At 34.2% G+C, this 25,149-nt stretch overlaps 1 protein-coding gene across 1 annotated transcript in view; it reads left to right on the top strand.

Annotated features, from left to right (window-relative positions):
* Positions 1-24,097, top strand: part of LOC123665356 (anillin) — a 42,236-nt gene extending 18,139 nt beyond the window's left edge. The window contains exons 2-15 of the mRNA XM_045599669.1: positions 2,022-2,272; positions 6,351-6,573; positions 6,845-7,025; positions 14,807-14,879; positions 16,956-17,108; positions 18,016-18,156; positions 18,938-19,096; positions 19,583-19,673; positions 20,499-20,645; positions 21,693-21,835; positions 22,349-22,429; positions 22,779-22,946; positions 23,265-23,465; positions 23,813-24,097. Of these exons, the coding sequence (XP_045455625.1) occupies positions 2,022-2,272; positions 6,351-6,573; positions 6,845-7,025; positions 14,807-14,879; positions 16,956-17,108; positions 18,016-18,156; positions 18,938-19,096; positions 19,583-19,673; positions 20,499-20,645; positions 21,693-21,835; positions 22,349-22,429; positions 22,779-22,946; positions 23,265-23,465; positions 23,813-24,097 (2,297 nt within the window). The remainder of the gene's footprint in view (positions 1-2,021; positions 2,273-6,350; positions 6,574-6,844; positions 7,026-14,806; positions 14,880-16,955; positions 17,109-18,015; positions 18,157-18,937; positions 19,097-19,582; positions 19,674-20,498; positions 20,646-21,692; positions 21,836-22,348; positions 22,430-22,778; positions 22,947-23,264; positions 23,466-23,812) is intronic.
* Positions 24,098-25,149: the final 1,052 nt, after the last annotated feature.

Raw genomic sequence — 25,149 nt, 5'->3', positions numbered from 1 at the left:
CCTATTTACCAGAAGCGTTAATGCGTACAATTGTAGTACCTGTTGTTAAAAATAAGACGGGTGACACATCTGACACAAGCAACTACCGGCCTATATCGCTTGCAACTACAGCTGCAAAAATGCTTGACAGTTTGCTTAACGGCTACCTCGGTAGGTATGTGGAACTTGACGATGCTCAATTCGGGTTCAGGCAAGGTGTCTCTACAGAAAGTGCTATTTTTAGTCTTAAGCATACTGTCAAGTATTATACTCAGAGGAAAACGCCGGTGTATGCTTGCTTTTTAGACCTATCCAAAGCTTTCGATTTAGTAAATTATGAGCTCCTGTGGGAGAAGCTGAGGGGCACGGGTATGCCGGCGGAATGTACCGAACTCTTGAAATTTTGGTATAAGCACCAAAAAAATCAGGTTAGGTGGGCGGGGGCCGTTTCAGATGAGTATACCCTTACGTGTGGTGTGAGACAGGGTGGACTTAGTTCTCCCACCCTTTTTAATCTCTACATCAATCAGCTGATTGAGGGTCTCAGCAGCGTTCATGTAGGATGTTATATCGATGGGCAATGCGTCAATAATTTAAGCTACGCGGACGACATGGTGCTGCTGAGTCCATCAATCGGAGGGTTAAGAAAATTATTAGAGATTTGCGAGTCGTATGCGAGGGCTCACGGCTTAGTGTACAATGCTAAGAAAAGTAAGATCCTCGTGTTTAAGGCTGGTAAACGGTTACCGGGTCATGTACCGACAATTACCTTGAACGGGGCAGCATTAAGCAGAGTCAACAAATTTAAATATTTAGGCCATATAATCACTGCTGATTTGAATGATGATGACGATATTGAGAGAGAGCGTAGGGCGCTGGCGGTGAGAAGCAATATGCTCGCACGCAGGTTCGCACGTGGTACTGCGGGTGTCAAGATTACCCTATTCCGGGCTTTTTGTCAGTCCTTTTACTCGGGTGGTCTGTGGGTGAGCTACACGCGTCGAGCCTACAACGCACTACGTGTTCAGTATAATAATGCCTTCAGAGTGCTGTTGCGGCTACCGCGGTTTTGCAGCGCCTCAGGAATGTTCGCGGATGCACGGGTTGATGGATTTCACGCGATTATGCGTAAAAAAGCATCGTCTCTGCTGCGGCGCATGAGGGCCAGCAACAACAGCATCCTGAGGACAATCACGGCTCGCCCTGATTGTTCTATTCAAAAATACTGGATAGAAACAATGACGGGCCAACTAAAATGATTATTTTATTTTATTTTATTATCATCTTACTAACAATAACTAACATAGATTATAAGTAAATATTGTTACTAACACACTAATATACTATGGATGTACACGTCTGAAATAAACGCTTATTATTATTATTATTATTAATGAATGTTCCGCGGCTCTTAAGTATCTTATAGTAATGGGGTAATATACTAATTCTGACATGGAGGGTAAATAGGTTGTATTCAAGGAATTATTGGACATACACACATCAGCCACTAATTGCTTAGAAATGATAATATTTAATATATTGTATGTGTTCAATGTAAACTATTATTAAAATATACTTGACAAGAAGAACATTTGGATAACGACGGCAATGTAATAATAATAAAATTTAGGTATTATTATATATTATTAAGCCAGCCCTGCGGTCACCAACCCGCTTGCCAAGCGTGGTGACTATGGGCAAAACACATGAGTTCACGCTATTTTTGGCGTAAACTTGTGGAGGCCTATGTCCAGCAGTGGACTGTATAGGCTGTAATGATGATGATGATGAGGTATTATATTATTTCTAGCACTTAATATACATACATAGGTAATTTATGCGCAACGTCCTATTATGAATATATGCTACGACTTTATTATCATATTAATATTTGAAAATCGACCATACGGGTACTTTAAAATTGAAATTAGTCTAGAAACCGGTAATAATACACGAGTGCAACAACCAAACCATTGGCACTGAACACAGCTATCGAATACTTGACTATTGACCCCTTACTAACGAATTATTTGCTCTTTCAGATAAACCCGTTAAGCAATCGCAAAAAACTCCGACTAAATCTAATACGCCAGACAAAAACTCTAGGTCTAACTCTAAAGATAGCTTAGCTGAGGACAACGTAAGTCAAAGTTCTCTCGGTGGTGGGATAAAAGGCAAGCTGGCGGCCCTTTTCAATAAAGAGCAGACGATAAGCGAGACGACAATAACTAATAAGTTCAAGATGGAGAGAGAAAGAGAAATGGAGATGCTACAGAACAGATTCCATTACAAGGTAAGTCCAGTTCTTATTTGTTTGAGGTTATGCTTGTATAATTGTCTTCCTTATACAGTACTTCAAATAGGCATAGCAGAAAATTAATGATTTCTTTATAAAACTCGAGTGATTTAAGATTTCATGCTATTATAGATTGCTATTTATAGACAATATTTATAATGTGGTATTTGTAAATTCTCTAAATTTTAACTTCGTTGCCTAGTAAGGAAGTATTGAGTCAATTTACGTATTTTTGTTTTCAAAAATTAGACATCTCCAAAAACCCGTGATGTGAATATTTGTTTTAAATACGCAGTGGGTCAGCTTGATTTTCCTCAAATTATTAAAACAAGTATGTTAATGTGAGTTTTAATGACGCATTGGCGCAGTGGTCACGGTATTGGAACTTACGCTGTCGATCGCGGGTTCGATCTCCGCTTATGCCAAATATTTTTAGAGGCCACACAAGTCTTTTCCCATGGCCTGGACGTTTCTGCTAGTGTATTATCCATGTTCCCGATACTGGAGAAAATCCTTGTGGAGCCGTGACTCATTTTCTTAAACATTAGGTCTAAACGGTCAATTTTTATTTTTTATTGGTTATAAATGTACCAACTAACTAACTATACGACACTATGCGATGTTCTACAGCACTCTTTGTATAAATTCATTGGATTATTTCTTTTTATGAACAGCGAATACTTATGAACTTTACTTATGTTAGGTCTTCTTGTCAGATTCTAATAAGTCATACCGTATTGTTTTATAAACCTTAATAAATAGTAGAGCAGGCTTTTTAACGCGAAAATATATTTAAAATTGGATTGCACGATGATGAGATAAGCGAATTCCTTCGAACAATGCTTTTGTTTTACGAGAATTATATTCTAAACAATTATTTAAATATTTTATTAGTTCTAATTTAAAGTACATGACGTTTTCATAGGTGTATATGAGTTATATCAAAACATTAACTTTTTATTCGTTTTCCATTACGTAATTTGAATTTCCAATATTTTATCCTTTTAAAAATTACCGGTTAATTTTTACTGACTGTAATATGTACACTGATTCCACCGATAATTCTAATCCAATTTGCGTGATCCTTTTTTTTTGTTGGCGGAATATTTGTCTCAGAAAAAGTTTATTCAGTTTGACTTAGTATTTTTTATTTAGTTTATGAGCATTTTTGCTAACTTAGACGATATAATTTTTATTTGTGTTTACCGATTTATTAGTGCAATAATTCACGCGTTACCGTATTTTTAACCAACTTAAAAAAAATTTTGGTTCTCCCTTCGAATTGTTGACAATTAGAACTGCATTTTTACCGATATTAAAAAAAAGAGGGGTTTCTCAATGATATAATATTTTATAAACGTCTATAATTGAGACAGACCTCTGCAAAAAAGCTGAGCTAATGGTCCGGGAGCCAGTAACAGATTTTCATGACCAATTTTCTCCCAATCGAAATTTAAGTGGAAATAATTGACTAAATTTGTACCTGACTCCTGGACCATAAGCTAGCTCGGGTTAAAGAGAAACCTCTGAGAAGAAAAGATCGGGTTCCTTCGAGCTCTCACTTCGCCGGATTAGACTAATATTAATAGCTAAATTTAATTATTTTTAATGTTAGTTTGCAGTTTTGTTGTATAAATAACGCACCCTTCTATATTCTAAAGTTATTTCCGTCGCTATTCAAACATTTATTTCTCTTACGCCGAGTTGCACGAAACAAAATCAAAATTTAAGTAGAGATTAAACTAATTTAATCACAAGAATTTCATACATTTCTTGCTATTAAATTAGTTTAATCGCTACTTAAATTTTAATTTCTTTTCGTGCAACTCGGCGTTATTGAGTTAAGTACCCTTACCTTGATAAAACTTAGAACGCACAATTCGTATGTTTTAAAACTAAACCATACGATGATACCTTAAAGGATTACAATTCACATTTTGCGTTAAGCCTAAAACGATTTATTTGTTGTTTATAACTGATTGATAACAAATGGTGAAAATACAAATAAAAAATAACTTTATTTAAGAATGCTTCGAAAGCACTTTTACAACAAATTACAATTACATTAGTTTTTAGTTAATTTAATCTTATTTCTTCGTTTTATACTTGACTTGTTTCCAACTAAAACGCTTCTTAAATTTTTCCTTTAATGTTTTCGAGTTTATAACAGACGGACAAATCTAATTTACTATCTAATCTTTTTCTTGGTAATAAACATGCTTAATATATAATTTGTCCAAAGTCACGTAGGTTTCAGGAATTGCGATAAATTAATTAAAATTTGTAAAACAGATACGATAACATTACCATTTCTAGTTATTTTTATTTAATGAAAAAAAAAAAAACTAACATCGAAATCATTTCTATTCTATATTCAATAAATGATGTCTAAACTGTAATTTGATCTTCAGTACTTCTGCGGTGGCGTTAGTGCTAAGTATGTAATGTAACCCGGCTGGTTGCTAGCCGTTAGTTGTGGTCATAGTTAATAAGGTCACCTGACCTTAATACTTAGTAAGGGTGAGAATACTGGGTCATTCGAGATCAGTATTGACTTACAATTTATTTCATTAATGTTATTTTGTTTTTGAGTAATATTAAAGTTTATTAATATAAATGTAAGCTACTAACTATTACGCCAAAGATATATAAACAATAAAAATACTAAATTTATTCTTTAAACAGTGCTAAAACATAATTTAAGGGGTTTCATACCCAATCAAGTCAATTTTTTCCGAAATTTCGTTTTTACGTCAATATCTGAAATTTAAATTTACTTGCGCTATTTTTTGAAATAAGGACTGACTTAAAATAATTTTTTAGGATTTTATAGTAGACCAGCTGACCCCGCAAACGTCGTTTTGTATTATAAACCCCCAAAATCACCCCCTCCCCTCTCCTTTATAATTAAGGGGTATGAAAAATAAATGTTGGCCAATTCTCAGATTTACCCGACATGCATACAAAATTTCCTAAAAATCGGTCCAGCCGTTTCGGAGGAGTATGGTAACTATCATTGTGGCACGAGAATTTTGTGCTTGATTTAAGAGAAATGTAATTGGTTCTAACCCTTAGTCAAATAAAAAAAATATATAAAATGACTTACAAAATTTTTAACAAAACAACCCCTTATGAACCTAACAAAGCCTAGTAAAGTCTACAGCATACTGTTATTATGTATTAACTTTAACACTCTACGAAGTTTCGTTTTCCCATACATATATGGTTTTGTTAATTAAGTGAAACTCTTTACCGAGAGACATTGCGATATTTGTAAATTATATTAATACATTGATGCAACATGTCGCGAACAATATGTTTTCTTTTACTTTTGCAATATTATCTACGTACGTTACAGTTAGAACGCAAGGAGGTGATAATTACGATGAATTTATAGTTTATGTGAAAGTCTGCAAACGATGAACATTTTCAATTATGTACTTATTTCACTGGCTGTTTGAACCCGCAATCTCGATTTCGACGATAGACATTTTATACACTGTCACTTAGCTTAGCTTAATACAGTTCACTGCTGGACAGAGGCCTCCGCAAGTTCGTGCCAAACATGACGTGTACTCGTATATTTTACCCATAGCCACCACGCTGGTCAGGCGGGTTGGTGACCACAGGGCTGGCTTTGCGCACCGAAGGTGCTGTTGCACGTTTTCGACCTGTGTATTTCAAAGCCATCAGTTGGATGGTTATCCTACCATCGGTCGGCTTTTTAAGTTCCAAGGTGGTAGTAGAACAGTGTTATCCCTTAGTCGCCTCTTACGACACCCACGGGAAGAGAGGGGGTGGCTATATTCTTACTGCCGTAAACACACAGCAATTTTATGTATGTTACATCTGGAGTAGGCATATGTTAGTCGTGGTCTGATTGACTGCGTTGGGTGCGTTTTAAACCGTGTAAAGAGTTTTATTACTTGACTGTACTCGACATACATATCCAATCTATGACATTAAAAATATATATATCAGCAATAAAACTTACCAAATCGCTTGATTAACATAAAACATTCTGGAGCTGCAAACAGATGCATCATATTAATTATCTTACTTTCTTTCCTTTCAGCCTCAACCGCAAAAACCGGGAAACAATGATTCTGACGACGATCAAAGCGAGCACGAATCAGAAAAAGCTCCGCTGATGGGAAGCACTTTAAGCTTATCTCAGACAAACAAAAAGCCCGAGATTATTGCGAACGTACCAAAAGTTACGGCAAAAGCCGAACCAAAGGTGGAACAGGAAATAGAACATGACAAAGTTGTGGGAGCACAGCCTGTTAAGAGACGAAGTAAGTAAACCATTTGGTTTGTTTAGATAGGAAACTCTGATTATCATCACCTCTGTTTCATATTTTCACTGAGAGCTAAAGCAATTATCAAATGATGAAAATAACTAAAGATAATATGGAATACTTATGTGATCAAATGTTTCACACATACGTTATTTGTACTTAGGTAATCCTTAATCGTAGGACAGTAGATTGTATTGCTTAGAATTTGATAACATGATATATTCCATTTTTTTGGCTTCGTTTTAATTTGCGATCTTTCAATTTTCAGGTTCTCAAGACTCCCCGGTGGTATTATCTGTACTGGATGACGTGAAGAGGATAAAAGTAAATAATAAAAAAGAAAATGGTGCAGTTGTCCAGCAACCGACGAATTTGTATCCACATTTATCTGACATTGAGACTGACAACTCTAACACGCAAGAGGAATATTCGGACTGCGGTGGATCAAGGTGTGGACACTACACTTTGGAATGCATTTTCTTCTTTTTATGCATTTGAACTTCGTGGTCAAGTGTTTGGCTAAAAATTGAAACATTTGACAAACAATTGCGATTATATCTTTATCCTTTACTTTGAAATAAGCAAAAAGACAACAGTGCCACCATTTTGTCAAAATGTTCAAAATGGCGGACGATACTTGAACGTATTTATGGCATAAATATGAATTTAGGTTAATAGGTTATTTAATACGGTGTTATACAATAATTTAAACCGTAAGGTTACCTCGCATAGATGTAGGACTAGACGGCATTGAAAGGTACCTAGGTACTTAGGATGCGGGCAACTTATGTTCTAGATATGGTTAGGCATTGACTGGCCTTAGATGTCTGACTGGTGTGCTGTTTGAAAATGAAACTTATGTAAAGTTACGAGACTTTGAAATAACTTGATTGTGACTGAAGGTGTCAAGTTAGTGTTTGTAATAAATTGTCACCTATTGACTTAAACACAGATGTCAATTTGCGAACATAGAATGTATTATGGAGTGCCTAAAGAAAAGAGTGAAACTTTTGATTTTTTTAAATGTTTTTACGTGTTTTCGATATCTTCTTGTGACTGATTACTTAAATAAATAAAAAAATCTTACAAAATCCTAAAAATAAATAGGACGTTTAGTCTAGCTACTTAAGTAAATCTAATTAATAAAATAAATACTCCTTCTGACAATATATCAAGCAAACGATAAACTTTTAAAATCATATACTCTAGTGAAGTAGATAGTCTATGAATTTAGCATAGATTTGATATAACTCTTCCATACTAAAATGTAGTAGAACACAATTTTTTATATTAAATAAATCAATAAAATTTGCTATTGCAAATCTTTATTGATGAAAACTTTTTTCTGATTTTAAATTATCAAATTTATCAAAACGACTGTAAAATCTAGGATTTAGATGTCAAGACTGTAATGTTGCCTATTATCTTGTTGAAGTAGACATAGACTTTTTGTAAATAATCCTAAATACAAAATTAGTACTTATTATCGTAGATAGTCGAATCCACAAAAATATCCATAATTTATCGTACATATAAATTAAAATATAATAATCAAATGGATTGATAAAATATTTAACACATAAAATATGAAGAAAAATAAATACATTATCGAAAATAGAAATAGAATATTTAAAAATAAATTAAGTAACACTGCATCAGACTAATATATCATCATTTTAATACAATATTTTGAATAACGCAAAAAATACTCTAATAACATGTTTAAGCTCATTAAATTATGTTCAATAAATAGGAAAAAAGAAACAATAAAACGACGCCATATTTAAATTTGTAAAGTTAACTTAATAATAAATGAACTTACTAAAAACATAAATAGTGTAAATAAGAGAACTTTTGAATTAATGGTTTATAATGGTGTTAACAAAGCACAAATAATTTTCGCCAATGCTACGTAGAATAGACAATACGCCAATACAAATTATTCTTATACTTATAAATAAAACGTTTGCAATATATGCAATATATTCATTCATATATCGTAAATAAGCGCCATCTATTGACAGCATTTTAGTTAAATTAAACACTTCCGTTTAAAGCAGTCGCACAATGCGTATAGTTTCTCAGTGCCAATTATTTTTCGAAGTATTATTTTTTTTTTCAAATTGGTAAGGCAGAATTGTGTTAATTAAGTTTACTTTCAGTTTTATTTTTATAGATAAAGTATTGAAAATTTTGTTTAACAAGATTGTAACGTCATTTAGGGGTCGTCCATTAATCACGTGGTTCTCAAGTGGAACGGGTGTGAGGGAAAGTGGTCGGAAAAACATCACGAAATATCACTAGGAGAGGGATATTTTTTTTCGTTGATCATACGTTTTCTAAACCAAAAAATATAAGCAATAAATACCCTGTCACCTTAATGCGTGTCAAAAATTTATCACGATGCTTAACTTTTCAAAATTTGAATCAGATTACACCTGTATTTAAAGAAAATGTTCTGTAAAATTCACAAAAATACATGTTATTTCTTGGTATTGAGGGGGTAGTCCAAAACCTCGCCAAATAACACCAAGGGTGACGGAGGCTGTTTAGAAAATATTCTGAAAAATTCGTAAAAATACATGTTATTTCTTGGTATTGAGGGGGTAGTCCAAAACCTCACCAAATAACACCACGGGTGACGTAGGGTGAAGTCGTACATCATATGATTAATAGGCGACCTCATAACAGCCCAAAAGCCCGCGAGGCCGAGGGCCGGACTTTCGTCATTTTATTGAAGCTAAAAGTTTCTCAGCGCATGGCTCCTAACACATGATATATGAAATTGAACTAATCAATATCTTTGGCAGATACCATCAAAGGTGTTTAAAGTGCCAAGATACTTCTATCATAAAAGGTTTTTTTTAATATTTCGTTCGAAGTAATATTAGGAATCACGTTAATCATTGTCCCAACCTTTTGTAACTTAACTTACGTCATAGTATAAAAGTAGATTTCATATATGTTACTTGGTCATACATGTTACAATTAGAGGATATTTCCTCAGTAGCCGGACATATTTGACAGTTCCAACCGGGCTAGACAAACATTTAGGTTGGTAGTGAGGGCAAGCGTGAAGCAATTTTTATACCTGGTATCTACCAAAACCACTATGAGTTGAACTTCATATTTGGCCATTGCTTCTACCGGTGTTGGAAGCGTGCGCTGAGAAATTTTGAGCTTTTACGAAATGACAAAAGTTTGGCACTTGCAGGCTCTTGAACTATAATAGCGTTTTGTAAGTTGTCCTGAATAAATAAGCACAAATAAAACTGTTGTGTTATGCTTAAGATATTTAAGATTATATCATGCCGCATAATAAATCCCTTTTTCTGTCTTGCCAGTCTGAATGTGCCTAAACTTATATTAATTTTACTAATAGTATTAATTATAAAACATTTTGTTGTATATAATGTTAGTATTAGCATAAGTCTTTTTTTTTAATTCGGTTACATATTGCCTATTTGCGTTATAATTGCTATTCCATCGACAAAAGATAGTTCGTGTAAAATAGTAAGCTTTAATTTGCACAAAATAAATAACGTCTTATATTGCATAAACTCAAAATTTTCATTTACCGAAGTATAGAAAAGCATAAGGTAAAATAATTATTATTCAGCAAATTTTTTCAATATGTATTTTCCGTTTATGTACTCCTTATTTTATCTGTCAATCGTAAATTTACTTATAATATTTCAGAACCCTTATTAATTTTTTTAAAGAACAATAACTTTGACAATATTTGTCATACACACATACGCATTAGACAATTATCAATCAGTTTCGACCAATATAATATGTTTAATTAAAATGTTTAATGAGAATCCATTAAAAATATACAGTAAAACAGACTAAGTAGAAGTCCGTTTTTGAAGTCAAAAATATTTAACAATTGAGCTTGAGGTTTGAAATTATAATATGAATTTGTTACACAAGTAACAATCACTTTCAGTTAACTTTCTGTGATTTTTGTTTTCTTAAAAAAATTGTCATTTTTTGCATATCATTACATAGTATAAAACAAAGTCGTTCCCCCCTGTCTGTATGCTTAGATCTTTAAAACTGCGCAACAGATTTTGATGCAGTTTTCTTTCGTAAATAGAGTGATTCCTGAAGAAGGTTTACATGCATAATATAGTAGAGGAACACTGATAGTTTTTGTAACCGTGCGAAGCCAGGGCGGGTCGCTAGTTATGACTAAATTATAATACTGGTGTCAAAAAATCACAGTAAAGTTTTCAATATATCTTGCATGTAGTCGAACCTAGAATAAAATTAAATTTATGAAATATTGCATAATATACTTAAGTATCATAGTAAAAACTTCTTTTTCAGGTTTAAATTTTAAGTTTTTGTCTGTGATAATAGAAATGTTCTTTTTTATTGGATTTTGTAAGAATAAAATACTTATTGAAATCATTAAATGTTTTTCATTTTCCATGTATTGATGTGATTTTTTACAGGATTCTTAGTGTGCAAAAAAAAAAATAATACAGGATATTAGGATGATAAGCTATTTGTATGAAAAGTCTTTCTGCCAACTGCTTATAACCTAAATTGTAGATTTTTAAACATTAAATAAACAGTCTTTTGAGTTTTTATGATCACTTGACATTTTTCGCCACTCATATATATTGTAAAATAAACCCAATAATTTAACCATTCGTATGAATGAATACCTTAATCATAGTAATATTGTACAAACCCCAAATCTACGTATTAATTTAGTATTCACTCGGTCTCTTACCGCTGTCGTTCATACGATTATTATAGCTATAAAACAACAAGGCCATTGCATACGTAACGTGTTATTTTCCGGACGGAACGGAACGTGACGTTTTGGAAATATCGTTTCATAGAAAATGTAAGCGAACGAGCATACGTCACGGAAGCATGGACGGGACGAGAACGTGAAGCGCACGCGGAGGAAAAAAAAACGAGTGTGCTTTAGACCACACGACTGAAGTAAAACTTACAAAACGTAACTCTCTCTCTTTCTATCTTAACTAATAAACTTATATTTCCCTCTCAACTTCCGTTCACCTCGCCTGATCACCCTTTTCGTAACGTTCTCGTCACGCATTCATCAGCTTACTCCCCAAGTCAAGCATGCGTAAAGAAGTTTTACGTCAAAAATTCGTTATCGACAATGTTTAACACGTCCCGCTCCGCGCGTGCCCCGTCCCGTCTGTGATAAATAAACGTATAAAGTTTAAACAGTTGTTCCACTTTCAGAAATTTTCCAATTTACCACGCGATTTTCCTGTTTTTTAGTTTTATAAGAACCTTTAGCCAAGGTCCAGCCGTTCCCGAGTTTATTAGAGGCTACCAACATATTTAGCGATTAATTTCTTCGTATATATATATTTATTTAGATATAGATAAAAGAATTTGACTATCGAAATTATTCATTACTTAATGATTTGATATAAAATGTTCCAATTTTCTGCGCATTTTTTTTTTCTTCATTTCCGTAAGATTGGTTGATTGCTTCAGGCTGAAAGACCCTGTTGCTGAGCATAGGCCTTGTTTCGCCATGGGTTGGCGGATATATTTCCTACTAGTTGCCCCGTGCCCACTTCGTTAAGCGTTAATTACTATTTTTGTGATGCAAATATACAGTAAAGTTTTTATCTCGCTCGCATTTTTCCGACTTGATTTACATATACTTACTATTATTTTTCACTGAAGTTTTTGTTCAATAACAATTAAATACGAACTTGTGGAGGTCTATGTCTAGCTGTGGACTGCGATAGGCTGAAGTGATGAATAAAATATAGATATATAACTCCTGAATAACTTTCTGTTAGTGAAAGAATTTTCATAAGTATTTGCGAAGATTACCCCCTACAAACAAACAATGTTAGAAACTTTTTCTCTTTATAATATTAGTATAGACAATCAGTGACTTTCGTTATCAAGTGTCTAAGATAACAACCAGGCCCTCGGTCCTCGTCCTTAAGCACTAGTGCTTAATGTGCCCGCTAGGCACGGTAGGGAGACATCCGGACTGGAAAGAAATATTTGTACAAATCCAGCCGGAGCGGAATTCGAACCCACAATCGCCAGAGCTTAGACACGCTACATTACACCAGAGGGTAGATTCTGTAAGATCCTTCTACGTACAAAGTTTTATTAATATTGATACAGTGGCTTTTGCATGAAAGAGTAAAATACGTACATGCAGCTATCCTCACAAACTAGTGTTTATAATATTATTAGTAAGATGTTTTTGTTTTTTTTTTTCTTATGGATAGTAATCATCATTTAGTAACCTAAAACTGTTATATTCACTATACTCACTCTACATACAATCTACTTATATCTATACAAATAAATAAAATTGGAGTGTCTGTTTGTAATATTAAAATAACCGCTTATTATTAAATGCATATGGATGTATACACGGTACATATACCAAAATATCATTTTTACAATTTTTGTCTGTCTGTCTGTTTGTTTGTTTGTTCCGACTAGTCTCTGAAACGGCTGGACCGATTTAGACGGAATTTTTGCTGGCAGATAGCTGATGTAGTAAAAAGTAACTAAGGCTTCTTTTATATTACAAATCTATTTATTTTATAACTCTGCAAACTGAACATTAACTTTTTTGTTAAATTCCACGCGGACGAAGTCGCGGGCACAGCTAGTCTATACATACAATATATTCAAATAGAAAACTTGTTCCATGAAAGTATCAAAGTAAATTAAACTGACGACTACAGTACGAACTACGGATACGAATATTGTAAATGATGAATTTTATACTGTTAGACACCTTCTATCGACAATATTTATTACCAGACACTATTTATTTTAAAATCCTAACAAACAATTTTTAAAGTTCCTTATACGAGTAAAATTTATATTATACTACAGGTGCTAAAATATTTGTGATTTCTCACAAACGAAATAAAAAAATTAGGTAGGTAGTAAAAAAAAGTAATCAATTACATACGCATTATTAGGGATAACTCAAAAATTACTTGTCAAATCTCGATCCAATTAAATGAGACAACATGATAAGGACCGAGTTTCTATTAGAAAAAGAATCATCAAAATCGGTACTCCCAGTAAAAACTTAAGACTATGCGTGTTACATAAAAAAATACAATATAAATGCTGTCTAATTGAGATTCTCTTTTTTTAAGTCAGTTGATTAATGAACCTTTTTATTTGACCGAAGTGAAAAAGGAGGAGGTTACTCAATTCGAACGTATATAATATATGTTTATGTATAATAAAACTTCTTATGGGGATAAATTCGTCGTTTATGAACCGATTTTGATAATTCTTTTTTATTGTAAAGGAGATATCCCAAGGGTGGTAACCGTGATAAGGAAACTAGGATCTGATGATGGAATTCCAGAGAAATCGAGGGGAACCCTCGAAAATCGTAGTGACGACTAGTGTGTTTGTTAATTTTTTTCGTCTACTTACGTTGTATTACTTGTCGATATAATTGAAGTCGGTTTTTATCGTTTGCTAGCAAACACAATTATACAGAAGCTTGATGATTTATGTAGTTGTCTACTTATGAACGAATCCAGTCTTAAAATCGTCCTCTACTTATGATAATTATTTTTCCTCATGGTTGGTAAAAAACATCACACTTATGCTATCATGGTTATATGTCATACGTACTGCTATGTAATTATTTTTATTTATGATAAAGTTTCTCGCAGAGACCGCCGTTTTAAATTTTATTATTTATATGCTATAATGTAGGAGGATATATAACTTACTAATTCATAATTTTAATTATTAGTATTTTACGCAACAATAGTGAGGCAAAAGTTACAGCTACAAAGATTTATATTTGGATACAACCTATTTTTTCAGGAAATATATTCCAGTAGGCCAATGGGAGGAAAAATCATATAAAAGTTATGTAAATAAACAAAAAGTTACTTACTGTCCATATGTAGAAACAAAAAAATAGCGCGCTAACAAAAATTTAGGTACACACCTACAAGAGATTTAATAAATTTAAGCGAAAATATATTATAGAAATTGAATCTGATAAAAAGATGATTAGACTGAAAACAAAGGTGTTTAATTGCTAAATCATATTCCAGCATTAAACAAAAAAATAACGAACGCACACTAAGAATCCATTGTTGAATTAATTCGCATCATTGTATGGAAAATGATATAATTATGTTTAAGAATTGATTTGTCGTGATACAGTCGTGTTTGGTGTTTTATAATCTTTTGAATTTTATTTTAGTGTCGAGGATATACCTAAGCTGAATAAATCTGATAATTGGGCTGAAACGTCGTTTGGAAGGGAGGTTATGAATGTAAGTGTATTTGTTTTCTATTCTATTATTAATTATTAGAACATTTTTTGTTGGGTGTTTAGATAGTGGTATCTGAAGGTAGATTTTATTATACCTAGTTGTTGTTTTTTAAACGGTTTTATTTAGCTCACCCCGTTTGTTTTATTTTTTATTTATTATTTATTCTTGGGTCAAATTTAGTAATTCAAATTTCACCCTCTTCCTGTCAACCGATTAATCTGAAATTTTGTATACACTTTGGATTTTGGTGACAATACAATTATGTTTATTCATTATCATTATAAATTCAAGATGGCCGCCGCTACAAAATGGCGGATAATTTATGTTTTATTAATCCCATCAATATGGGTATCAAATGAAAGGGCTCAACAAGCAGAATACAATATACTATAAAAAATTGAAATCCAAGATGGCGGCCGCTACAAAATGGTGAATAACGTAGGTTTTATCAATCCCATCAATATGGGTATCAAATGAAAGGGCTCAACAAGCAGAATACAATATACTATAAAAAATTGAAATACAAGATGGCGGCCGCTACAAAATGGCGGATAACGTAGGTTTTATCGATCCCATCAATATGGGTATCAAATGAAAGTGCTCAACCAGTATAATCAATGTACTATATAAAATTAAAATCCAAGATGGCGGCCTCTACAAAATGGCGGATAACTTAGGTTTTATCAATCCCATCAACATGGGTATCAAATGAAAGGTCTCAACAAGTAGAATACAATTTACTATGCAAAATTGAAATCTAAGCTGGCCGCCGCTACCAAATGTCTGATAACAATTTTTTATCAATCCCACCAATATGGGTATCAAATAAAAGGGCTTGACAAGAAGAATACAGTCCACTATACAACCTCAATATTTAAGATGGGCCTTGCAATAATGAAGCACTAAATGAATTAAACAGAATGCGAAATAAAAACTAAAAACTAGAAAATAAAAATAGGTAAAAAAACTTTTTAAGTTAAACGGTTTTATGTTAAACATACATTGCAATGTTTAAGATAAATGTACTAAAAACCAAAAAATAATAAAATAGATACAGTCGTGGGAATTATAAACATATGCATAGACTAGACTAAAATAAAACCGTGGGGCACGTCAATTGTCTACAAATTATCGACTTAATGTGCGATAGAAGAATCGTTTAATTCGTCGTTAAAATAGGCAGTTGGCCCGCAGACGGTGAGGAAATTACTTACTATTTTCTTGCTCATGGAAATTCCAATAGTTATACACTCCATGTAAATAAAAGAGATGTTTCAACTAGTTTATCGTTGGACATTCACACTGCTGGCTGGCGAGGAATCGTTTCACTGCTCGTAGTTTGTCTTTAATCGACAAAACATATGATAAAAGTACTACTCGCTCACCACTATGAAACCCTAAAACTCGCTTATAATCGAGCTTGCTAGCTTGTTTCCACATTCTAGCCCTACTTATCACACGTCCATCGTTGTCGGTTGAACAACTGCCTAATTATAGTGTAACATTACAAAACAAACATTTTAATCAACGATTGTAGACAATTGACGTGCCCCACGGTTTTATTTTAGTCTAGTCTATGCATATGTTTATAATTCCCACGACTGTATCTATTTTATTATTTTTTGGTTTTTAGTACATTTATCTTAAACATTGCAATGTATGTTTAACATAAAACCGTTTAACTTAAAAAGTTTTTTTACCTATTTTTATTTGATATTAAACATATTTTTAATATTATAAAAATACCTATGTGAATAATGTTCAAATTGCTCATGAAGTTAATATTTTTTGGTAATTAATTCAGGATCGATTTTTCTTTATATTTTGTATATAATATATTCATTTATATTTTATTTATTATTGGTATTAATTTCAATGTACAACATACAAATCATAATTATTAAAAAAAAAGATTACAAACGTATAATTAATAACGTAAATAACACAAAATTTGTTGAAGTATTATTCTAAAATAATTCTAGTAAGCAGTGGTGTGTAAATTTCAGACCATATTTGGTCATATTTTATAATAAAAAAAATAATATGTGATTATAATATTATTATAATATTCTAAAGGTTGTGAAGAAAAACAACACAAGTTACAAGAAGGCAGTTCAAAGTGACTCTGAAGAATCAGGCAGCGCTTGTGAAAGCGAGTTAGACGATTTACTGGACGAGGCTTTAGAGGAAGAGGGACCGACGCCGGCTAAATTAAACAAGGTGAATGAGGTAAACTAATCATATTTATATTTAAGAAGCGTTAGGAATCACTAATATTTGGTAGTGAGAGGAAAAGGGAGGATTGTTGTCGGGATCTTGTATATATACTCAATCACTTTTAAAACTCTGATAGCGCGATGTAGCATACGTCAGTTTTCTCTAATTACGTAGTTAGTATGTTGCGCGATAGATGTCGCCACAAATACATATAAATGTCCGAAAGAAGTAGGTATTTGTTAATTGAATCCTGTGATAATGTTAGCTAATAATAATAAGATTTATTTATTTTCTCACCACAATATTTCTAACATTACATAATTAGATAGGTACATAATAACATGAGCACTAACATTGTGGGAGACTGGTGCCTAAGCTAGGCTCGAGGCCTGTGTTTCAGGACACCAGGTCTCCACCCCTTAATAAAGTGCATTTCAATTATCATCGTCATACGGATATTAACAATTTTGTTGTAAACAGTATAATATAAGATAATAACTTTATGTAAGTATTTACATCTAAGGTTGGTATATTTTATGTTAATCTATAAAATCTTTCAATTCACACGAGTGTAAGCGAGATTTTATAGCCTAGGTATTGTAATAATATAGGTCTCTATTTAAAACTCTATGCGAAAGAAGTCGCGTTCAATAGCAAGTATTTACTTACTAATATTTTATAGACTTCGTTAAGTTTAAAAAAAAAAAAAAAAAAAAAACGAGTATCGTCATGGTGTATAACCATTAGCGTAAACCAACCATGCATGTGTATTTACATTTTTAAATAAATATAACGAGCGTTCTCATATTACGGTCAAAATTGGGCAGTATCATCTTCATATATTAAAACCCTTAAAAATGTGATGTTTTTCTTTTTCTTTTTAAATGTCCGATTGATCGTAATATAATGACGCTTGCAGAACAGCAGCCTATCTTCATCGAGTTTCGTGTATCAGGACAAGGGTTTCAAGTCGCCGCTGAAGGGGCAAGTCACTCCGGCGAGGCACGACCGCGGGAACGAGCTAGTGCACAGCGTCAGTTTCTACAGGCGTATGCAGACTGTGAGTCTTTGAAATTTAGCTGACTCGGCGAACTTCGTATCGCCTAACAGTCGATTCTTTAATTTTATTAAAAAATTTTTTTTTTGAATTTTTCTCTCCGTAAGAACCATCCTCGTACTTCAAGGAATATTTAAAAAAAAGAATTAGCGAAATCGGTCCAACCGTTCTCGAGTTTTGCGCTTAGCAACACATTCAGCGATTCATTTTTATATTATAGATTGTACACCACATAGAGTAATTTAATACAGAATTGTAAAAAAAATAAATAAGTATAATGCACTATGAGGGGGCCTTATCGCTCGATAGCGATTTCTTCCAGGCAACCTTAGGCAATAGTAGTAACTTACCGAACTTTAATTAATTTTGTTTCGCTTAAGACCTATTTCATATCGTTAAAAAGAAATAATTCTAGTAATGTGCTGTGTGGCTACGGCACTAAAGAATTTAGCCACCCCCTCTCTTCCCGTGGGTGTCGTAAGAGTCGACTAAGGGATAACAAGGTTGCACAACCACATTGGAACTTAAGAAGCCGACCGATGGCGGGATAACCATCCAACTGCTGGCTTTGAAATACACAGGCCGAAGACGGGCAGCAGCGTCTTCGGTGCGACAAAGCCAGTACTGCGGTCACCAACCCGCCTGCCCAGCGTGGTGACTATGGACAAAACACATGAGTTCACGTTATTTTTGGCGTACACTTGTGGAGGCCTATGTCCAGCAGTGGACTGTATAGGCTGTAATGATTGAATGATGAATTCTAGTAATGTAATCTAACTTTCAGTCGTCAACGCCCTCCACCCCGATGCGTGTGATCCGCCACGCGTCCCCCGAGCGGGAAGCGCCCGCCAGCCCGGAGCCGGTCGCCAGCGTCACCACTGTGAGGCAGAGGATCAAGGATCTGCAGAACGAGATCTCCAAGCAGCAGACTGTTATATCACAGGTGATAGGAAAGCCTGGAGATACTTCTTAGAGATTTTGTACTAGAAGTATGTGTGCTGCAGATAGCGGGTCTTGCTATTCCTAACTAAACTTGCAGAAAATGCAGTCCATTAGTCTACATTATAATATAATAATAATAAAGCCTTATTTACCACACATCTATATATATATATGAAATGGATAAAATTATTCACGCATATGGTGTTTCTTAACTTTCTGTAAGTTTCTTTGTCAGTTAACAAAGCCCTCCTCCAATCTACACCATTCTGATATATCTCTAAGCACCCTAATCCACGCTGTGCAGTCCTTATACACATTTAAAACTTATGTGTGGCATTACATAATAAAATCCATCTGATGTAGTAAATAAAATTTTTGCTTTGTCGCATTGTTGCAAGTTTTAATTAAAATTAAAGCAATTAATATAGTAAACAGAAGAATTTGACAGTTTGTACCTAAATTTCATCATATATATTTATTTTTATAGGCCAGTCAAGCTCTTAACCTATGCGCTGCCACCATCGAGTTCAGTGGGTCGACCGAGCAAGCGGAGGGCGAAAGGCTTCTTCTTTTGGCAAGTGAGTATAACTATTTATATACATAGAAAAAACGAGTGTGCTTTGACCTTGACCAAACAGATTTTTGCTGTGACCTAGCTTTTGCTTGTGTATTGTGTGAGTTTCTGAACCCCGGATATGGGACAATTCCCTACTGGGCGGCGTTGAGTGTGCATCGCTTATTTATTTGTGGTGGCCAATATGGACGTAAATTATATGTTAACGTAGGTAATTTATAAGCGACCATAATTAATTATAACTTTGAGGACTGGTTTTCAAAGACTTATACTTCTATAATTATAAATAAAAGAGTATATGCTAGTAATGTTTTTTTATTGATTGAATATATTTTTTACGCATAATTAAAAAAAAAAGGTGCGTGCGTACAAAGTACACATGTCGGAAGTGAAACTTCTTTGGCAACCTAATTTTTAAGTCTCGTTTATATTCATACAAATCTAAAGCTTTAGATTTCCGTTCCAGCGCCATCTAGTCAGTTTGCAATGTAACTATCGATATTAATGTAACAACTTTTGTAGTTTCTTTAGTACACACTAGGTAGCTCTGTTGTTCGACAAAAACGTTGTACATCTTCGTGACGCTAATATTATTATTATTGCGTTCATCATATATGCGTCATCTGTAAAAAAATTACCCTCATGCACGTAAAATATTATCATTCTGCACTCCTTCTCTACATAAGCTGTAAGTGTGCGAAATTTCATACTTTTCTGTCGGCGCAATTTTGGTAATAAGTGGCAGCTAGTTTTTGCTTCACGTATGATGTTAGTTTTTTTTTTTTAATTTATTTATTATTATTATTATTTTTATTATGCCATCTTCCAGCACACCGCCGGCAAGCCTGCCTGCACGAGGTCCAGCGGCTGCAGGTGGAGGGCGCGGGCCCGGCCGCCGCCGCCGGCCTGGCCTCGCTGCACGTGCGCCAGCTGCGCCTGCCGCTCCGGAGGGACTACGTCCGGCAGCTGCACGCTGGTGAGTCACACACCACTTTTATTGTTAACTCAAACTTGAAGCCTAATTCAACAACTTGATTTATAACGCCTAGAAAACTAAATGTGTTCTTTTTGCATTGTTAAATATTGGGCGTCCCGATTATAATATACACCGTTACCGTGCCTATCTTACGAAATTTGGATTTTAACTTTTGATTCCTGAAAGTAAGACAGCTCCGCAGCCTTCGTGGTTAAGAAAAGATGTCAATTGACAGACGCTGCTACTACTCATTTAGAATTTTAGTTCCACCACAGTGTAGTCGAACGGTTTGTTACTATTTTGAGGTTACGCTTAAGAAAGGTATAGGTCGCGTCATGTAAAAAGAACGCTAGCCTTGAAGTTGCGCAGAAGCGATTTATCGGTCTATTTGGTGGTATGGGGTAGCGGGCGGGCGTGTTTATCACGTGTAGCATACTTGCCGGTGTGCTATTGGTTGGACAGTTCGACGTCGACTCAGAATACTATCGCGTAGAAAAGTTTTAAATTACGAAATAGTTTTACATAGAGAAGTGAGAAAAATTATTTATAATAAATAATTCGCGCCATGTAAAAAGAACGCTGGCTGTCAAAATGCGCAAAGGCGTTTACAGTGTTGCCAACTCTTGAAAAAACTTTTTGGTGCTTTCCATTTTTTTGGAACAGTCTTATTTGGTAAACAAACCACTGTCAATCGTAATTCACGTTTTTTCCGCATTTATCACTCACCTTCACAACACAGCATAAAAACTAAAAAATTTGTTATTGCTTTTGTTTAAAAAAAATTGTAATTTTGTAAAGTGATAATTATTATACTTATTTAGTCCGAATTATTCGCAATGGTATTTCTAGTATTTTTTAATGTACCTACCAATAACCATTATACGAAGCCGCGAGTGAAAGCGTAATCAGAAAATAAAACAGTAGTACTTTTGTGCGCGAAATACCCATGCGCAAACGCACTCCCTCCAGTTTCTTTCAGCGTTCTTTTACATTTTACATGACGCGAACTATATATGGAATAATTGTGCATAAATATATATTCAACAGATGGTGCTGTGGGACACCATGCCGTTTGCCTTCTGAAGTGTCGCGACCGAGTCCTGGCAACGAGTATGCAGTTGACGAAACCAAATGCTCCTTTACTTTTTCCTGATGAAATACGGATGGATGGACTGACTAGTGACTTTAAGGTTACTGGATTTTTTAATTTTTTCAATTAACTAAACGCACAACGCTTACGCAACGTTCTGTTACATATAATTTGAAGTCATATTTACAGATGATAGCACAGACCTTACCTCTCATGTGTATTCGTAGTTTAGTGTTTCTCAATCAATATACAAATTCAAAACAAGTTTTTTGAAATTGGACTAAAATTTACTGCAAACACTCTAGTTCATATAATATTGATTTATTTTCACCAATTAAGTATCTTTTATTTAATTAGTTCCTTGGTAAATGTAGTAGAAACCTGTTTTTGGACTTTGGTATAATATAATATGTTAAACAACATAATAACCTGTAGCTAACTTGTAATAATCACACAACATTAAACTGAAATGAAACTTAAACATTTAAGTGCAGTCTTATTTTGGTCTGTCAGGTTTTATCATCCCAGGATCTACCTTCTGTTCCTGTGTACTGTTAACATAATTATGTTATATCATGAAACATGAACATGATAAATATTTTAACATTTTCAGGTTACCGTTGAAATATATCTACTCCAAGCATCCAAGGAAATTCTGCCACATGATGTGAAATATCATATAACAAACAAAAAAGTATGTATACATAACCATCTTAAAATAACTAAGTGGTCGTCCATTAATCACGTGAGGCTCGAAAGGGGGGAGGGATTCGGAAAAAATAACGAAAAATGAAATGGAGGCGGCTCTAACAAAATATCACGTGTTTTTTTTTTTCGTTGAACGTGAAATTTCTAAACAAAAAAAAAACAAAAAACCCTGCAAGCTTGATGTCTCGTGATTTTTGGGTATGGGGGTGAGGATACAACCTCACTGCATATCAACAAGGGGTGGTAAGGGCTTAAAAATCACGTGTTAAATGGACGACTTCTAATTATATATTTATTACTAATGTAGTTCTTCTAAATAATAATCATAATTTCAGGGCAACTCCAAACTGTTAACACCCAAGTCCAAAGTGTCAGAATTAAAGGCTCCCCGAGTACAAAGTCCAGCGGGACCAATGTCAGTCAGAAGTCCACAGTTTCAGTTGCACGGGTATTGCATATTCGCACTACCACAGGCTACGCGAAAGAGTTTTACACTCAACAAGGTATCTATTGATTTATTTTCCTTTTTTCATGAGACAGCTCGTATTGAACTCCCTTTTAGTACCTCAGACCCCAACTACTTCTTTTAGATAAAAATAATGGGATACTCGAAATATGTACTTAGGTAAAAGTTATTACTTCAAGTTCTTTATGTATATTGTTTTGGTAGCTTTCCAGATCCAACTAACTTCCATGCCATTCTTCATACTTCTATAATTATCTTTCACACATTTTATCCGGCCCTATTTGTCAATTTGTCTGTGTGGTCAATACACCAGTTGTATCCTAGAGTAGATATCGTACAGTGTGCCGGTTCACAGGTCCCACACGGAAGTCCACTGGAGGGGTCCCTGAGCGTGGACATCAGCGCTCGCGTGGTGGTGCCGGCGCCGGAGCCGCACGCCGCCTTCCTCACGGCCTTCGACGACGTGAGCGGGCTGGGCGCCTGGCACCGGCGCTGGTTCCGGCTGCAGGCGCCGCGCCTCGCCTACTGGAAGTACCCGGACGACGTCGCCAGGAAGGTAGCTAGGCGATGTGGCGACGTTATTGGCACTGGGCACCGGGGCACATTGGCACACATTAGTACCCAGCCGCAGACAGCAGCGTTGTGTTCGCTACCATACTAACGAAGGGATCACAACAAAGTACATCTTTATGCACGCAAATAAATAGACAAGAAAAAGAATAAAATAACGCTAAATGTAAATGTCCAATAGGCGGTCACGTCACTAAAGAGCTATCTCTTCAAGTCAAGCTTTGGGCAAAAGACATTAGAAGACTAAAACAGAACACCAACATCATGCACACTGGGTATTAATCGTAACTTCTATAAAGTTACCAATCTAAAATATTCTGTCTTACTTTTCAGATGCCAATCGGTGACATCGACCTGTCAACGGTCATCTCTGAAAAAGTCATTAGAGCACCAAGAGATCTCTGTGCTCGACCGAACACAATACTCTTCGAGTCCTCGGTACCAGCAGGCCTTATTGTCCCAGACAGTGGTTCTCTGGTGTACGTCCACTGTCCTGATGGTTCAATTAGAAGAAGACACCTCCTTGCTGCAGACACTCCAAAAGATCGGGATATGTGGCTCGACAAGCTGAACAGTGCGTTGGAGTATGTTCGTTGTTCCGCCACGGATGATGAGTGAAATTAAAATATGTATTGAACTTAGTGATTGTGTTAGTGAATGAAGTGTGTATCAAGCTTTATTACTGTTTAAAAATCATAAACAAGGTATGCTTTATTTGAAGCCTTTATACTGTCTACACGTAACATAGAAGTTATGATGTTATTACTTTTTTCGTGTAAAGTAAATTACTTGCAACCTTTTATTATATTTAAACATAGGTACTTATGCTAATATCAAAAACTGCGTCATTTATATACTTTTTACTAATCATCAACTGTAAGTATGACAGCTGGAATTAAATTTTTAAAAGGACACAGATAATTTCTAATAAAAACTCGTTGATAACAAGCCTTGTAATAATCATGAAGCTGAAAATCAGGTTTTAAGAAGACGTACAGAGGTAATAGAAATTTTCAATAGAAACATTGTTTGTAGTGAGCCCAAATTAATATTATTTTTTTACTTTTTATACTTTTTAACAATGTATTATTAACACATACAATTATTGTAACAATTTATTCATGAATATTTAGATGAGTAAGTCTGTTTAGGATAGTACTAACATATTTTATGCCACTTTTTATACTCATAATAGTGGATGTCGATTTGTATTGCAATAATTGTATTTTTATTTTGATATATGTTTAATTGTAAATAAAATCAATTTATTAATAATAAAAATACTGACCGGTGTAGATATGTGTTTTATTTCTAATCAACTGCAATGTAACCAGACAAAATTTAGAGTAGTGCGCCTTCTCCATTGTATTGTTAAAAGGTCTAAAAAATTTCGAACGGTTTAAATACCATGTAAATTATGTACATAAAAATATGCATTAATGATATACACGATGCATTTTGATGTGTATTTTATTTTCTTATTCTATTATAGAATAATTATTCTGAATTAAGTAAGTATACAAGGTGTTATTAAACTGGCGTCCATCCTTTGCTTCGGTTCATATAGACTACATGAAGGCATACCATATCCGAAATTATACGTGAAAAAAAAGAAGCAGTAGTAAGTACAGTTCATTACTACGTGTCTTAAAAATCGACAGATTTGAAAG

Source organism: Melitaea cinxia, chromosome 24, assembly GCF_905220565.1.
Source record: "Melitaea cinxia chromosome 24, ilMelCinx1.1, whole genome shotgun sequence".
NCBI lineage: Eukaryota > Metazoa > Arthropoda > Insecta > Lepidoptera > Nymphalidae > Melitaea > Melitaea cinxia.
The sequence above is the reverse complement of the archived record's forward strand: the minus strand, read 5'-3'. Positions and strand labels throughout refer to the sequence as shown.